This window comes from Acomys russatus, chromosome 9 (assembly GCF_903995435.1).
Source record: "Acomys russatus chromosome 9, mAcoRus1.1, whole genome shotgun sequence".
Lineage (NCBI taxonomy): Eukaryota > Metazoa > Chordata > Mammalia > Rodentia > Muridae > Acomys > Acomys russatus.
In genome coordinates this window covers 24,849,335-24,868,380 of record NC_067145.1, presented here as the reverse complement: position 1 = coordinate 24,868,380, position 19,046 = coordinate 24,849,335, and the positions used below count along the sequence as shown (strand labels likewise).

Below are 19,046 nucleotides of genomic sequence, written 5' to 3'. Positions count from 1 at the left end.
GCTATTAAGCACATTCACAAACTGTGCAAGGCCCCTTCACAGTACTCTCCCGAACATAAAGCTGATGGTCATTAAACCTCAGCTGTCATTCTCCCACACCCCCTAGTAGCCACTACCTTATGGCTGTGTGAATTTGATACTCTCATTGCCTTATAATGTCCTACAGAATAATCTATCATCCTATCCTGAGCTCATTTCACTAAGAATGTCCCTGAGGTTCATCCATGTTATAACGCAGCTGTACTTCCTTCATTCCATATCTACATTGAGTATTGTGTGCATATTCTGCGTTTTGTTTATCCATTTGTGTTTTTCTGAACATGCCACTTGTGCCAGCATCCTGACTATTCCCCCTTTCAAAAGCAGAGAGTAAAGGGTTTCAGAGGACACACTGAAAGGACAGGTCGGTGGTTCATTGAGAAAGTGACTCGGGTTCAGTCTACCAACTCACCCTATGACTCAGTGACTGAAGAGGGCAGTCACATTAGTTATTATGTCACAGTGTCTTTGCACAGGGACCCAGAACAGGAGGCAGCAGAGGTGATCATCTCTGACCCATCATGTCTGAGAGCTAAGTTGGCAGATCTAAAGACTCAACTGGCCGTGGGAAACTGACCTTCAAGCTCGGCTCATAGCAGCGCTTGCATGTCCCTAGAATTCTGACTTGCTTTCTGCTTTCCCAACCCACAAACTTCCCCTCGGCATTATGCCTATGCACACAGGCCCACTCGACTTCCACAAGGACAAGTATGACACAAGGTAGAAAAAGGAGAAGGCAGTGCTCCTGGGAGTCATGTCGAACATTTGTTACCTCTAACTTTATGACTATTAATTTTATATGGTATGGTAGATACAGATAGATTCTTAAAGGATCAAAAGTAAATTCTATTACATTTAGGGGGAACATAAAATATATACAGAAGAAATACCCTATTTCTACTCATTTATTCATCAACAATACTCAAAACAGTGTATGTTGGTAGATTCAATAAAAAAGGCCAGGGTTACTTTTTCACACCCACAGAGGTGGATACATAAGAGTGGCTGACCTAATCTTACATTACTTCCTCGTTCAGACAAGTAATTATTCTCTTGTTGTGGCTGTTAAGTCAGTGGTTTCCAAACGTGTATCTTTATCCAACTTTGTTTTCTTCTTAAGACTACTTCTATGCCATTGAAATACCTGTCCTACATTCAAAGAGAATTCATGTCTCTCTTCATGATGTCATAAGTGATTGGGGATGCTTCAAGGCAAGGTAAAAGAGTGGCCTCTCTCTGTTGGTACCCACAAAGCTTTCAAAAATAAACTGATGTGTAGAGTCAAAAATATACTGGGACCCACTGGGCTGACTTTGAAAGTCAGGAGACCCACCCCTAGCAAAGGACCCTTTAGTACACAGCAGCTGATGTGGCTGACTGAAAGCGACACTTCAGGGCTTCTCACAAATGACCCAGTTATCACAGTGTGAGCTTTATCAGTGTGGTGTCCCACCTCTAAAGGAGTTCCCAAGATATTGCTCAGGTGACGAGCTCCAAGGGGGAAGTTTAAATAACAGATATGAGAAAAGAGCAAATCAAATATAGAAATGTCTTAGAAAACTAGGTGACTGTTCAGGCAGAAAACCGTCTAAGTCAATTTGTACATTTTGGAAGCTGCTAACCCGCACTGCTGGTTCACTCAGGAATTTATTTTTACTGTGTCTCAAGTCTCTAAGGGGCATTGAAGGCCAGATAGTGTACTATTACAATCAAGTTAGGTTGGTTAGGGGATAAGATCTTTTTAGGTCAAGATAAAGAGGTTAAGTTATTAGAGTTGAGATAGGATAGATTCATTCAGAAATTTAGACCCAACAAGACAGGAAAGACGTTTACTTCAAGCTGGACAAATATAAATAGCCAAACCACTATGACTGTAACATTACAGAACTCATGGTTGTCACATGGTTCTCCCTGCTGTATGTAGTTTGTTTTACACATATGTAATAAAATAAATATATTTTAAAAAGAAAGTTGAGAAGGTAATACAAGGAAGATATGTGAATACTCTTTCTTCTCACCAACCGACATGTTTTATTTATGTAATTGTGCCTCGTTGCTATTCCAGATGACTTTTTTCTTATTCTCTTTGTTCCTCCATTCTTTCTCTATCTGTCTGTCTGTCTGTCTGTCTATCTATCTATCATCTATTTTTGTCTTCCTAACACATTTACTATCTGATAACACACACCTACTACAGCAAGCCTATTAGAGTGGTTAGGAATGATCTTCAGTAGACTGAAGAGTCTCAGTTAGTGGAGTTTTCAAATTATAATATGCCATGCACAGTGGAACTTCATGCTAAAGTGTATTGTTGCCCTGAGTTTGAAATGCGAATCTTCTTTCTGCCACTGTCAGAACCTCCAAGTTAATGACCTCACTATGCTGCGAAGGTTTTCAAGAGGCGATGGAAATTAATTGTGACTGGTTAACACTGACAGTCAGCTACCACTTGTCTGGCAACAACAAATATTTTGAGTGTCCATTTTTGTGGGCAATTAAATGTTCAGTGCAAGATAGTAAAGAAAAGTCACTTATGACATCAAGTGACACATCAGTACTGGTTGCACGTGGTAGAAAGGGGGGATTTCACACCTTCAGCTGTGGTGGAATAACAGGGTGATATGATAGGAATTATCCAGTCAGAATTTCCATTTAACTTTTCTACCTAACGAAGGCTCTATCTGTTCTTTGTTCTGTTAAAGGTATCTTGCTCTTGACTCAAAATAGTCGAGCAGCTCCCGACATTAATTATATTATGACATACAGGGTTTGAAGATGATGCTAAATCCAGTGGTACCATCTAATAGCAGAAGTACCTTGAATGAAGCATCCAGCCACTTCAGCCCTGTTCTCAGAAGCACTTAGAGGACAAACAGTCACATTTTTAATCAGTGCAATGAAGAGTCATTGCTGATATCATATTGCACTTGGTTTATACTGGAGCAGGATGTGCAGAATGCATAGCCTTACATAGTTAAGGTGATGAAAGATGGCAGCCATGGACAGGAACATCTTTAGCATGAGTGTTAGGTGGTAATTAAAGAGGTCTTGGAATGACGATTTTAAATAATGGATATAAAATGTTTAACACCAGACATGAGCCATATTATGAATTAATTCTAATTGTGATGGTTGTCAGAATGCTTGAGGATAGCCTGGGCTACATTGAGACCTTCCCAAAATAAAAACCACCAATTGAGATGTAATCTGAATAAATTAATAAAAATAAAAATAAAAGCCACAATACAGTAACAAAGCAACAAACATCAATATCACGAATATCCTTGAGTCTGGCTTATTTTACAATAACTCTGCAAAAAGGGTCAGTTTGAAAGGCCAGCTGCAGGGACTGGGTGGGACGGAGAAGGGATAGGGTGATTGTCACTCGGTGAAATGAATAACAACTTTCAAACTTGGGAGGTCCAGTTACGTGAGTGATAGCTGGGTGTTGAAAATGAGTATTAGGCTCTGCAGAGATACATAACCCAAGAGAAGTAGACTACGGGGATGTTACACATACTTTGCAGCAAACATCGCAGTAATGTGACTTAAGCTATATAATAATCCAAATTACACAGGAACATCATTTAAGCATTAAGATTTCAAAAACATTCTAACCTACACCCTTCTTTATATATATATATATGTATATATATATATATATATATATAATTTATTCTTATTACATCTCAATTGTTATCCCATCCCTTGTATCTTCTCATTCCTCCCTCCCTCCCATTTTCCCCTTACTCCCCTCTCCTATGACTGTGACTGAGAGGGACCTCCTCCCCCTGTATATGCTCATAAGGTATCAACACCTTTCTAGAAACATTATAAAATTCTACTGTCTCTCTAAAGTTTCAACTTAATGTAAATATTGTGAGTGTGATACACATTGATGAATAATGAGAAAAACATTTGAAAATGTTCTTTACTGAAGTTTGCACATTGATAAAATATAGATAAGAAATATTATTTAATGAGTCAATATAATGTCTCAAATAAAACAATTTTTCAGGTTATCTCTAAATAGCAAATAGAAAATAGTAGTCATGAATAAATATTTTCCTAAAAGTGTCTTTTTTTTTATATTATTGATCAATTTTTCAACTTAAAACAACTCCAACGAATTGGAATATACGATTGAAAACATAGTTGCTGGTTTGGGGAAAATGTCTTCATTTAAAAAATGCTACTGTGTGCATTTCGTTAATTGCATTTAAAATGAGATAATACTTTTGGCACTAGAGGGATGGTTAAGCTGATAAGAACACTTGCTGTGCAAGCACGAGGGGCTACATTCAAATGTCCAAAATACATACAAAGCCACACATAGCCTTGCACATGTCTATAAACCTAGCCCTGTGCGGGGCAGACACAGGAACACTGCTGGGATTGCTGGTTGCCACTTCAGTACAAGACCCTGTCTCAGGGGAATAAGGTGGAAACAACATAGTAGGGCACCCAGTGTTATCTTCTGGCTGTTGTGTGCACACTGTCATGTGCATCCCCACCCCCATATATGTGCCAACATCTCACACACACACACACACACACACACACACACACACACACACACACCACAATATTTGAGCACATTTAAATTTTTTCTTTGAAATAGCTGTCTCTGGCTCTCTGACATGGACTCTGTTGCCTGCTTTTCAATCACTTGCCCCTCGTAGAGCTGCCTTGGCCAGCTTCAGTGGAAGAGTATGTAATTAGTCCTGATACAACTTGATGTGTTGGTGTAGGTTGGTACACGGGGTGGGGGTCCTCTTTTCTGAGAAGAAGGAGAGTGGGGATAAGGGGAAAAATGGTGAGAGAGTGGTACAGGCAAGAGAGCGGGAGACAATATGATTAGGATGTAAAATGAATAAATAAACTTATACAAAGAGAAAGAAATAAAAAAGGAAAAGAGGGAAGGAGGAAGGAAGGAAGGAAGAAAGAAAGAAAGAAAGAAAGGAAGGAAGAAAGAAAGAAAGAAAGAAAGAAAGAGAGAAAGAAAGTGCACCAATTTCAACAGCCTGAAAAAAAAGTAACCAAACTCACTAAAGATGATGAAATTTCTTGGACTTGTACATCATGTCACAAAAGCACTAAACATAACTTCTACTCTTTTATGCATGAGAACACTTATAGTACCTCCAGGAGACAGTGATGCATCTTTCTTTACGTATCTAATTTGTTTCCTTTTTCATTATTTAACTTTTAAAACAATCATACTATTGTGACTTACATACATATTTAACCTGTTAATAAGCATATATAAAAACATATGTTACACATATATAGAAACAATTTAATATTTTGTATCATATATGAAGTATATATTAGTCATTTTCATAGTCAGGAGGTTTGCATCCTACAGAAAATAATATATAATTATAAATAAACAAAAACCTCCAGCAAATGTGCCTGAGAATTGGATTCTGTATGTATAAAAACCTCACTCCCCCAAGATTCTTGACCATAAGACAGAAACTCGATGCTGCCATCTGGTTGGATAACGCATTTGGTAGAATCTACAGTTAAAAGCAGGAAAGACCTTGTGACTGAGTCCACTACTACCAAGGAGGAAATCTCAAGCCCTCAGGAACAGTCACTCTCTGAGGCTTCAGCACAGACAGCAAATAAGACTCTCTTGACTCGAAATCCTTATGTTAAAAAGTCAGTATTTGCTCAGAAACTTTACTGAATAATAATATATAGCTCTTTAGTGAAAAAGAAATTGGTCTCTGTTAAGATCAAAGTGTCTGATACTGGAAAACCTGAGGAACTGTAACAGAAAGCACACACCTCACGACAGCTATGCTATTGGCATAGCTACCTGAACCGCTTCCTGCTGCTGTACCGCTGCCCGGAGCTACTGACCACACCTCTGAAGAAGCCATAGAGCCTATACAAGGAGCAGAACTACTCATACAAAACAAAACAAAAAATCACAAAATGCTCTCATAACGTCACTAGTGGGCTTATGGGTCTGTGTGTTGGGCAGCACCCGTAGCTATCCTCAGCTCACTGGGCTGTAGGCTGCAAGCTGGACATTCCATCTAGTCTAGGGAATACTATGTATAAAAGCAGGAAACGACTTAAGAGGCTTGAAGGTTCCAGTCAACAGCTTCTAGCAACAAAGTAAATATTCTTGTGCCCTAAAAGTTAGTTATCTTTGTTCTAGCATCTTTAGTTCTAGTCACTGGCTAGAAGCAACCGAAAATTATCATTTGAAGAAAATACAAAATGTCTGTGTACAGTTAATGCTTTGGACTTACAGTTGAATGGGTTTGAATCCATAACCACAGCAATAAGAGTCTTTTACTTTAGGAAAACTCTGCAAGAAGACGTTACTATGGGGGCGGGAGAGACGGCTCAGAAGTCAAGAGCACTGACTGCTCTTCCAGAGGACCTGAGTTCAATTCTCAGCACCCGTATGGCAGCTCACAACTCTCTGTGGCTCTAAGAGCTGACACCCTCACAGGACATACATGCGGGCAAAACACCAATGCATACATATAAAAAAAATTCAATAAATTATAAAAAAAGAAGGCATCACAATATTTTGTTCTTCATTCCAGATGTGACTTTTATTTTATTTATTTTTATAATTTTATTGTATTATTTATTATATATAATTATTTTCTTATATTACTTTTATTAAGAAAAAGCAATCTGATTCTGGTCCTTGCCATGAGTCCCTATATTTTCTTGTCTCTATCAGTGCTAAGCATGCTGGAGTTTTTCAGAATTTACACTCATCTATATAAGGCCAGTAGGTAGCATACTTGAAAATAAAGATAAACTTATAATCCATATAGCACTAATTCTCGCATGTAAGTTTAACATGCATGAAAGATAAGTGGCTAATACTTTCTTACTCATTCTACCACTTCTTCTTGATGTTTTTCTCTTTGGTTTAAAGCATGCACTCAATAAACAAAAGTGACATAATCCATAACTTGTGAGAGCTGTGACAGCATACAGAAAGAAGCAAGCCTATCAAAGTGACAGTAATATAGAAAAGGAAGGATAGTCCGCTTAATAACGTGTTTTTAATGCACAGTATAAAACACAGAAGTTAGGCTGCGTCCAGAGAAATATAAATTTAGTTTTTTATTAAGCCAAATTTCTTTAATGTGAAATTTTAAATGCTTTTTATTGCGGATAAAATCTTTTCCTAAGGAGGTAGCTCATGCTTATAAGCTTTGCACTTGGGAAGCTGAGGCACGGTACAAGTGGAAGTGGAGGCTCACTTGGAATACACAGCGAGTTAGGAGACGGCCTTGCCCAGAGAGTGACACCTGCGTCAGCTGAAGGCATATTATTAGTGCATCTGTCAACATGACGCAGCTTACAGTAATCTGAATTAAAAAGTCTCAGCTGAGTGACTGTCTTTATCAGATTGATCTGTGGGGATGTCCGTGGGGAAACGGTCCAGGTTATTGACTGATGCAGAAGGGCCTAGCACACAGTGGGTGGCACCATTCCTAGGCTGGTGATTCTGTGCTGTGAAACGAAGCTGCCCAAGCCCTAGCCTGTGAAGAAACAGAGCGCCAGGAAGCAGCAGTCCTCCATGTTTCTGCCTCAAGCTCCTCCCTGGTTTCCTGCCCTGACATCCCCAGTAATGTATTCTTTCCAGGAAAGTATAAGAAAATTCACCCTTTCTCCCACAAGCTCTTTTTGGTCAATGTTTTACTACAGCAAAAGGAAGACTAGAATATAGAATAAACAACATAAACACTTGCGTATCTGTAAGTTAAATATAAATGTTAAAGTCAAACAATGTCATGTCTGGTCCAGTGGTCCATATGAACACCTCTTCTGTTTTCACTAATGTTTTATTTCCATATATTTCAAAACAGTGATAAAAATGCTTTCTAAGGAATGTTCTAACCATGCATACTTTAAAAATTAAGGGCAGGTTTCAAGTTCAAAGACTTTCTGACTGCTGTGAAAGCTTGAAAATCCCGACACCAGTACCAAGCACTCTGGGTGAGCTATGCATTTGGTCTCCTGTAGTTAGACCTGAGCCTTTACGTCCAGTTCAACCGTAGAATGCAGACTGTACCAAACACACACTTAGCAAAGGTCATCCATGTGGGCTTCATTTGTACGGAGGCAGTTATCTCAAAACACGCCATGAAATGACTCCACTCGCCTTTCATGTCTGAAGAAACAATTTCTTTTTAGAAGAGAAATCACGCAAATTCTCGAAATAGTACATAAGAAAGAAGCTGTGTGCTCTGTCAGGGAGTTGCCTGGAGATGAATTTCAAATTTATCATCATGCTCAACCCCTGCCCTGAAGAAATGCCAGGATCTTGGCTTACCTAAAATATTTACAGGTGCGGATTATTTGTGTGTGTGTGTGTGTGTGTGTGTGTGTGTGTGTATGAACATACAGATTTGTGTATGTGCATACATGGGACTGTATGTACATAAATCCACAGAGAGTCAGTTCCAACTTCAGAAGCCAGGCACCCTGCTGCCATTGGAAACAAGAACGTGAGAGACAAACGCCTTACTGAAGCATCTCTTGGAGAGTCCACAGGAGAAACTCTTACCAGTCCGTAAACAACACAGCCTAATATGTCCATGCTTAGAGAATGAAAGTAATATGGAATTTCTGAATTATCAAATTTGAGGAGAAGTTGGAAAGGAAGCCTTTAATTCTGATGAACAGAAAGACAGAGGTGACAATAAATTCTTCCTCTCAGACATTAGCCCATGCGGACCAAGACACTGAAGGTCAGGCGAGGACTTTGCCCGGCTCCTGCCCTCTGCTCCCACATCACCGCAGACGCCTCCAGATCAAACTAGATGGGTGCATCCACAGGAACTCAGAGCTGTTCCTATAATAGCATGTTTTATTTCTGGGTGTTGACCTATGTGTCCATATTTCATATCAAACAAAAATCGTAAAACCCGAGAAAAGCCAACCTTTTCATTCTCAGCCAATAACAAGAAGGCAATAACAAGTCACAGCTTGCCAACACAAAACTAGGTTATAAAACCTCTTCAATACACCTCAGAGTAAGGAAATACGGTTTTACCCACCTGGGGTCTTTCTGAATGCTGTCAATGGATGGGGACCGGGCCAAGGTGCCTTCGGGTGGGAGGGCAGGGCCAGATTTGCTGTACGGAGAGTCAACGGAGGGACAATACTGCAGCTGTCGGTAGGGGTCTGCGTAGTTGGAGGCTGGGCCGGCAGCATAGCTGGCCCTCTGGAAGGTGGCTGCGGCGGCATTCTGTGGCCCATGCTGGCTGCCTGTGCGCTGCAAGGGGACGGAGTCGACACCAGGGGAGGATGGGGCTAGGACAGGAAAGTAGGGACAAAGCAAAAAGTTGAGGATCTGCTCACAGAAATGGTTAACCAGGTCTAGGTAGGGGGAACATTACACACATAAAAAAAAAAAAAAAAAATAGGGGTTTGAAAGAATAAGACAAAATTAATCTGTCACAGGTGACCCAAGGTAGTCAATGCTATCTAATCAAATGACAGTTTGTTCATATGCTGTTTCAGATGTCAACTGAAATAGCTGAGAGGAAGCAGACCTGCTGGGTGTACACACTGTCAACCAACATCAAAGGCGCACGCATTCCACGTGTGAACGTTACTCAAAACTAAAACCTGCGCTGTGTGTGTGTGTGTGTGTGTGTGTGTGCGCGCGTGTGTGTGACTCTAGCCGAGTGCCTGCTGCTGAGTGCCCATAAGGCTTGAGGTTTGATCTCAAGCACGGGTTAAAACTAAAACCCAGCGGAAACTATTTTATAAGAAAACATGGACAGTTAGTTCTTATCATTCTAGTAGAGAGGATCCAATGATGTGCTCAGATTAGCATTTTCCTAACTTTATTAAGTTTGTAATAAATGTAACCGCAAAGTCATTTTCCAGAATAGAGGAAAGGGAAGAGAGAGTGCAGGGTGTGTGTGTGGAGAAAGGGGGCTGCACATGTAATTAGTACTGCAGCAGCCTCCCGTGCCGGGCTCGCCTCCTTTCTGTAAAGTAAATCTCTGAAGATTTCATGTGCCTCTCTCAGTAGAGCTGTCACGGGAATGAATGCACTTGGGAGACAGAAGACGTGTGAGGGAAGAAGAAAGCCACCCAGCCGCAAGGCAGAGTAAGGAGCTGACGTGGCTTCCCCCAAAGTCTTAGCATCTTCCAACACGCCTATGTTGCTTTGAGATATCACACGAGTTACTGAAGTCAGTTCCACTGTTTCCTAACTCAGTCTCCACCGCTTTTTCTTTCCTGGGGTCGGTTGTTTTGGATTATGTCAGGCACTGTTTTTATCTGTCTTGCAAAAAATATTCACATCTAATGTCAAATTGACACATAAGATAAGGATCTCCTATTTCCTCTGAGAGGGAGGTGACTGGTTATTTACTGTTCTGGCAATGGTCAGGCACAGTCATTATGAGGACACTCTCTTTGTGACGTTGTACAGCAGAACAGACATGGAGTTACAGGAAATGTCTAGATACAGGACCCCATCCCCCATGTGCGCTATATGGAGTTAGATTCCAGTTACAAGTCACACAGCACAATTCTGACTTCCAAAGAATTATTTCTTAGTGCATATTTTTGTCATCTTTTCTCATAAGGGTCATATACCAAAGGAGATATAAAAGGTAATTACATCATTATCAAGGAAACACTTGCTAAGAGCATGTAAGAAATTCTGTACAAGCAACAAATGCTGAAAGTAAACTGAGTAAGACAGTCTTCTGTTGATTTGAATCTATAAGTTCAGGATTTTACCTTTCCAATTAACTTTCCATAGTTTATCATACAATGGGCAAAACTTAGGAGAACAGGGCTCAATGGCATGATAAAACTGAAACATTTATGAAAAATCTAAGAAAAGTGCCCATATGCCCTGGGAAGTAGTATTTTAAAGTGATTACTACATAAGTGGTTTTTAATTGTATTTGACTACAAGTTGCAGCAGGTGCCCATTCTCAGCCACGATAAAGAAACAAATGTAATAAAAATTTGAGATGTCTTTAGCATTACACTATGTACTATAACCAAAGCAGTTTAAATATATATATAAGAACCTAGACACAAAACTTCATTTTCATCGTGAGCAGTGGTAAGCTAGCTAGAAAACCAAGGACAAAAGGGGAAACTTAGCCCGCTGCCTCATTTTCGTAGAACTACATTCTTCATTCAGGAAATGAAACATCAGTGTTTATTCTTGCTGAAAATTGTTTTTGGGCAAAAATAAATTCCTTTCTAAAAATGTAGTTCTGTGAATCTTGGTGATTCACACAAGCAGGCACATGTAGTAGAGTCCAAGAAATAACACCGCCACCTAGAGAAGCCATTTTGGTGGCTGGGAAATGATTGGGTGGTAAAGAGTGAGCTGTGAAAGGAAGAGAGTCCCCGGACCCACGGAACAAAGCTGGGAGGGCGTGGAGGTGGGTGCATGACCTTCCCGTGATGCAAAGGCAGACACAGAGGGGGTTCCCTGGGGCTCCCTGGCCAGCCAGCCTAGGCTAACCAGTGAGCTCCAGACTTTGCCTCAACGGTGAGTGGCACATAGCTTGTTTTCCATACCCTACATGTACCTGTTAACGTACCAACACACACATCTAACGTGTCCACATACACTCATATACCAGACATCTACATCTTTAAAGGAAAAGCAAGAGCTGGAGGAAACACTGATGACCCAACCTTGTGAAAAATATAAGGGAAGAGGCTCAAAATGTGCAACACTGTGGAATTCTACCAAGGCAAAACAGGAAGCAAAATGCACAGGAGTAAGGAAGAAGTGGTGGAAAATGTTAAGTTCCTAGTTGGTTTGGAGTTCTGCTCAGATTTATTTATTTGTTTATTTGTTCATTTGTTTATTTAGTTAGCATATGAACATTTTGCCTGTATGTGGGTCTGTGCAATACATGTGTACCTGGTTCCTGCCTATGTCAGAAGAAGCCATCAGATTCCTTGGGACTGGAGATATGGATATTTGTGAGCTATCAGGGGAGTGACAGGTTCTGGGTAAGATGCACAAAGTGCTCTTAACTCCTGAGTCAACTCTCCAGCCCGCTATTTGATTTCCACTGTGCCCTTTTCCAGGGATGGACCATTCAGTCAGATCTGGACTCCTGCTCTAGTCCTTGGTCTTGGACAAGGTAATTGGTTTCCTCGAGATGAAACTCTGGAGTTGTATGAGGGAGCAAAACAGCCTCCAGGGATTACTGTATGATTCCATGCAGGAAAAGCATCCAATGAATAGTACACCAATGAGTCGTCATCACTCCACTATCAAGGCTGAAATCAATAACACTATACCAAGGATCTATGCCAAGGGTCCTGTCCCTGGGCATCAGAGGGCTCCTGATTCGCTGTCAGTTTACTTTACAGGTGGGAAACTGAGCCTTGGAGAGATAAAGACACCTGCCAGGCTGGTCTCTAATAGAAAATGAACTCAAGCCTCTGTATTAGTCTCTGGATGATATGCTTATTACCAACCTCTAGACCAGGCTTAGTACCCCAAAGGCAGATGTTTGTGAGTTACTTAGTAGAACGATCAGATCTTAAATAATGATAAGAAGCATAGGATTAGAGGAAATGTTGACTGAAGGTAGCGGGAAGAGGTGGGTTAATTACAGAAATCAAACACCTGAATACCACACTGAAAAGTTATGACAGATTGGTGTGTAAACCAGCTTGTATTATTTTTATAAAACTGAATTTACAAAGATATGTAGAAAAGATATAAAAAATTCAAAACATCTCACATTTTTTTCAGTTGCAGAAGACAAAAAGTAAGAGTGCATGTAGCTGTGTTAAGGCCAAAGTGTCCTGACAGTGCCTCGCCAGTGCTTTCACTGTTAAGCTATAAGAATGTCGGCTATAAAATCTGAGATGGATGAGCAACTTTGCAAAAGTTTAAAAAAAAAAAAAAGATTTTTAAAAATTGCTATAACTTTCACTTCGTAATTTTTACTTTGATAAGTGGCCCTCCAGAAGTATCAACCATGAGCAGAGAGAGAGAGAGAGGGAGAGAGGGAGAGAGGGAGAAAGGGAGGAAAGGAGGGAGGGAGGGACAGACAAACTTAGTTTGTGTGTCCACAGGGTTAAATGAACATACGCATGCATGTATGCAGATACAGCCCAGGGAGCTGTGCATGTTGGTGCACACATATGTGAAGACCAGAGATCAAGCCTAGGTACCTTTCCTCATGATCAGGCACCCCCACTTTGCATCTTTTGATAGAGATCGCTCACAGGATACAGGGCTCACCCATCCAGCTATGCTGGCTGGTTACTGATCTTCTGGGATGCTATTTTCTCTGCCTCTCCAGCACTCAGACAGGAGACACATAGTACCACAGTGGCTTTTTCCCTATAGGATACCGAGGACCAATCTCAGAGCCTCATGCTTGGATAACAGGCTTGGATATCCTGCCAGACCTTAATGAATATTTAAATCTCTGTGTAGGTCTCAGTAAAAAACATAGTTTTTGAGAATTTCAAGATAGAAAATTATAATTCAAATTTATACTGTCAAATTAACGTTTATACTAATAAATTAGAATGACACAGCCACAAAAATAAGGTCTCTATCAGTGCAAAGAGGGCAACAATAGCTCTTTAATGAAAAAATAGATCCTGTGACTGTGGGGAACAAAATACTTGAGAAGCAACCACACATAGTGGCACACGCCTTTAATCCCAGCACTCGGGAGGCAGAGGCAGGTGGATTTCTTTGAGTTCAAAACCAGGCTGGTCTACAAAGTGAGTCAGGGACAGCCAGGACTACAAGAGAAACCTTGTTTCCCCCCCGCCCAAATGTGAGAAGCTATAATCTCTAGCAAAGCAAGAGGAAATTCCTTCTATTTTAGGCAAATGTTTTTAAAAATGATCCCAAGGGATCATGGAATCCCAAGGTTTCTGCTACACAGAAAGCACTCACTGAATGAATACTTGTATTAGCATTAGAGAAAATGGAACTGGTTGAATATAGTGATGGGCATCTCTGTCCTTACTACCAGGAGCGCGAGGCAGGAGGCTTGTGAGCTCAACCCACCCAGGTCTACACTGGGAGACTGAAGAGATTCTGGACTACACAGCAAAACCTTGATTCAGAAAAGCGTCAGTGTCGCAGTTGCTATTTTATGGGACTGTATGGGTGGCTCTGAGGAAGAACTGTACGAGTCAAGGTTCAACACCGCCCTCTGATTTGCTGAGCTATGTAGTTCTCTGTGCATCCCACACAAAGCAGGCCTCTGTGTGAGCGTGGACAAATAACACCCGTCTCTCTACTAGAAGGCATTCCTTTAATTCACCTTCACCTTAATTTCTGCCATTAGACATTTTCTCCCATCTGAGCATGAGAGCTCCATTGACCCTGTAGGTTACTGCATCCAACCAAACATGCTCCTGGCAAACATTTGGAGGGGTTGTCACTTCATCAGCTCCACACACTTGCTCCTACCCTCTCACCTCCTCTACAAACAGCCCCTTCTCCCTCTATGAGCATTCTGAACTCAATGAACTGTGCCGCCAATCCTCTCTGGGGAGCTTTAACAAGCTGCGTCTTCTGCAGTGGACTTGACACTTGGACAGACACCTGTGCCACTGCTGAAATTATCTGTTTGTTTTCTGCAAAGCTGCACAAATAGAACCTTAGTTTGTCGAGGCAAAACAGAGATGTTCTGTGGGCTGCTATATTTGAAAGAGGGACAGTGTATCCTTGTTAGTAAATCCAAACATTGCTTTATGAATGATGGTCCCAAGCATTGTTTACTAAAAAGGGAAAAACAAGAAGAGAATAAAATTCAGGAATCTGGGCACACTGCAAGAAACTGTTATGAGGAATATAAAGTAGAGTTCAATAAAGAATAAGAAAAATAATTTTTTTTTTGTTTCTTTACCCATGATTTTATATTTTATCTATTTTAAATTTTATTTTACGTGTACGGATGTTTTGATTTCATGTATGTCTGTGTACCATGTGGCTGTCTGGTGTCTGTAGAGGCTGACTGGAACTTGCAAATCACCATGTGGGTGCTTGGAAGTGAACTGAGGTCCTCTGAAAGAGCAGCCCATGTTCTTAACCGCTGAGTCATGTTGTGAGGAAAATGTAATCTTGTGGAGCCTACACCATGTCTGTGGTCTTATGTTTCTATATATATATTTGTATAACCAGATAAAAATGAAAACACAGCATGTATTTACATGTGCTGTCTGGATAATTTAGTACAGAAAAAAACATATAAGAAGACAATTAAGAAATAGTGGTTCTAATTAAAACTTGAGAATGGCTGAGTGATAGTGGGGCCAGGGGATGTCAAGTCCGTTACTTTAGAGGTAAAACGCCTTTGGCTCCTAATCTGAAATACTCTCAGCAAAGACACTACAGACTTGAACTGTAAGTGTCTTCCAAGTTTCTGTACTTAACACAGGTTGTGCCTGTCTATTGTCAATGAATACTATTCAAGAATAAATACAACATGGTATTGTAATCTCAATTGTCGTTATCTATTCACAGAGAAGTATTTTCAGCATGGTCACACTCTCACTGGAACCCTCATGACTGACGTTCAGGCTGTCCTCACTGCTCCTACTTGAAGCAGAGGATAAGTGTCCCCTGAAACGTGGGATCAGATGTAAGGATGCCACAGGCACTATCGTCATGAGTTGAATATAACAGGTTTGAAAGAGAGAAGGGGACAAAATCCCATTTCAAACAGTTGACCAGTTTTGGTTGTTTTTTTTTTTTTTTAATATATATATATATATAGCACAGACAACTAAAAAAACACTGTTTTAGACATAGTTATCTTATTTCATGTGTTTGAATCAATTGTGTGCATGGATGGCTATGCACCCTCTGTATGTCTGCTGACCAGAGGCTAAAAGAGGTGTTGAATCCCTTGGAACTGCACTTATAGATAGCTGTGCACTGCCATGTAAGTTCTGGAAATTGAACCTAGGTACTCTGTAAGAGCAACAAGCTTGCTTAACCATGAACCATTTCTCCAAGGCCAGATCTAAGAATTTTAAGAAGTTATTTTTCTTCTATATATTCTTTTTTTTAAACTTTGTTCACTTTACATTCCGATTGTAGCCCCCTCCATAGTTGCCTCCCCATCCCACCCCCCACCCTCCCTCCCTCATACCCCCACCTTCCCTCCCTCTTTCCCTATCTTTCACTCCCTTAGACCTCAGAACAGGGGAGCCCTCCTCCCGTAACATCTGACTTCGGCCTATCAAGCCTCATCTGGACTGCCTGCATCTGCCTCTGTGGCTTGGCGAGGCTGCCCCACCAGGAAGAAGTGACCAATGTGTGGGGGCCAGAGTTCATGTCAGAAGCAATCCCTACTCCCATATTATGGGACCCACATGGAGACTGGGCTGCCTATCTACATCTGAGCAGAGGTCCACACCGTGCATGGCCCTTGGTTGATGCATCAGTCTCTGCAGCACTTCCTCCCTCTGCCTGGATTTGTTGGCCTCCATTGGTCTCCTTGTGGAACTCCTAACTGCTCCAGGTCCTTCTGTTCCCCAATTCTTCTGTAAAGCTCCCTGTGTTCCACCCCAAAGTTTGGCTTGGATTCCCAGCTGGGTGGAGTCTTTTGGAGGACCTCTATGGTAGACTCCCACCCTGTTCCCTCTCTTCAACTGCTTCCTGTGTCTATTCTGTTTGCCCTTCTGAATGAGAATGAAGCATCCTCCCTAGGCTCCTCCTTGTTATTTGGCTTCTTTAGGTCTGTGGATTGTAGTGTGGTTATCCTGTATTATGTGGCTAATATCTGCTTATAAGGGAGTGCCTACCATGCCTGTCTTTCTGGGTCTGGGTTACCTCACTAAGAATGATCATTTCTAATTCCATCCATTTGCCTACAAATTTCAAGATTTCCTTGTTTTTAATAGCTGAGTAGTATTCCGTTGTGTAAATGTACCACAGTTTCTTTACCCATTCTTATGTTGAGGGGCATCTAGGTTGTTTCCAGATTCTGGCTACTATGAATAAAGCTGCTGTGAACTTAGTTGAGGAAATGTCCTTGTATGGTGGAGCATCGTTTGGGTACATGCCCAGGAGTGGTATGGCTGGGTCTTGAGGTAGAACTTTTCCCAGTTTTTTTTTAAAACAAGGTACTTAAAAATATAGATTAATAGAAAAACAATTACTATGACATTTTCAATATTCAAGTTTAGCTACTCTTGTCCAGGTATTTCTATGTACAATAGATCTCAGTGTTTGTGAGGGAACATAGAGGAGTGGGATGCAGACTGTCTGGATGAGACCTGATGGGCTGTGGTCAGAGTAGAGGAGGAGGACCCCACGTGTCAGAGGTCTAGGGGAGAGGAATAGGTCAGGTGGAAACAGGAAGATGAGAGTGAGGGGGTTGCAATCCAGATGTAATGTGAATAAATTATAATTAAAAATAAAATAAAATTAAACCCTTTATTTAAAAAAATAAAGTAAAATGTGAACAAGTGAGTGGCCACACTAGAAAATGAATGAATCCATATATATATATGGATGTGTATCCTCCTATGAATTTTATATTCATATTTCATGCTATACATATTTATTTCCTGTCATTTACAGTGAGGTACCAATGGATGATAACATAGCCATGTGTTTTAAACACCCTGAACCTATTTTCAGTTCTGTGTGGTGATGTCTCCCTGCCTAGAAATGAGGATAGAATAATAAACAATTCTATCTTCATGCATCTTCTTTGTGTGCAGATACCATGTGATGAGCCAGCACATACTGGCTCATTTAGAGCTAACAACAACTTGTCTGAATGATGCCATTCCTTGATGCCAACTCTTTACTTCACAGAGGAGAAAGTGGAGGACAGAGGGGGTAGACTGGGGACCAAATCCCAGGCTGACTGACCCTTCTCCACTTGTTTCATCCCATTTGATCTGCTGGACACTAGATATTAGGGTATGCCCAGAAATCTATAGCCCACGTGCTTTGAAAGATAATATGTTTTGCAGAAAAATCCAAACAAGAGTAGAATGCAAGATGTTATATAACATATCTAGGTAAATCTTTATAATGATGGAAACGGCATTATGGTTGGATGGGGAAATGTTTATGTACCCATAGTAGAGTCAGTTCTATTACCTAGAGGGACACAAAGGGGCCAAGCCAAACCAACACAGGAGAAGAGGAGAAGGCAGGGAGGGATTCTGCAGAGTGAACATGAGCAGATCTTCTAGCTTCCTGTCTTTAGACAGATATGACAACATTAATTGGCTTTATAGGAGGCTCAAAAGTGGAAACAGATCTGCCTGGCTGGCTGCAAAACAGAATTAAGATGCTTCACTGTCTTAAGTACTAAATGACTTTACATCAAACATGTCTTTGTGATTTGTGTGCATATTCTGGATGCACACAAATATACACCTGCTGAATAAAAAGTTCAAGAAGAAATTCTGTGGAAACTTAACTCTCCGAGCAAAATTTCTTAGCTAGTGGAAACCTGAGTCCAGGTCATAGCCTGGAATCTGATAGACTTGGGGCCACAGGTGCTATGATCATTTTTTTTATTGTTGTATGAAACACTTCCACTTCAAATGTGTGCCATGCTCTGATCTTGATCAATTCACTTGTCTCAAAGTCTGAAATAGAGCCAAGGATTGGAATGGCCATAAAAATAAACTCTAGAGCTTCCTAACCATTTTAATTGATAGATAATGTCTAGAGTGGAAGAAACGGGCTGCTAGCCTGTAATTATTGGTCCATGGAGGTATACTTTCTGCTGACATCTTAATTGTTCTTAAGTCTCAACTTCTGGCACTATTAAGCCCTTATGTGAAAATTATAAATGGTATCATAGTCACTAGTCAGTTGACACATCATCCTTGGCTCTAACTCTTTTCAGCACTGCTCTGTCTTCTGACTTAAGTATGAAGAGAACTATTCAAGGTATTACCATGGACCTTCCAGGACAAGGCTACCTTTGTCACTTGCCAGTATATAGCCCTATTTCTTTATCTCACCACCCACATTTATAGACCCTCAAAGAAAGGAA

General features: G+C 40.7%; 1 protein-coding gene across 4 annotated transcripts in view; it reads right to left on the bottom strand.

Annotated features, from left to right (window-relative positions):
* Positions 1 to 19,046, bottom strand: part of Ctnnd2 (catenin delta 2) — an 843,915-nt gene that overhangs the window by 345,132 nt on the left and 479,737 nt on the right. For all 4 annotated transcript variants that reach the window (XM_051151017.1, XM_051151020.1, XM_051151018.1 and 1 more), the window contains one exon: positions 9,090 to 9,345. In XM_051151017.1, coding sequence (XP_051006974.1) covers positions 9,090 to 9,345 — 256 coding nt within the window. The remainder of the gene's footprint in view (positions 1 to 9,089; positions 9,346 to 19,046) is intronic.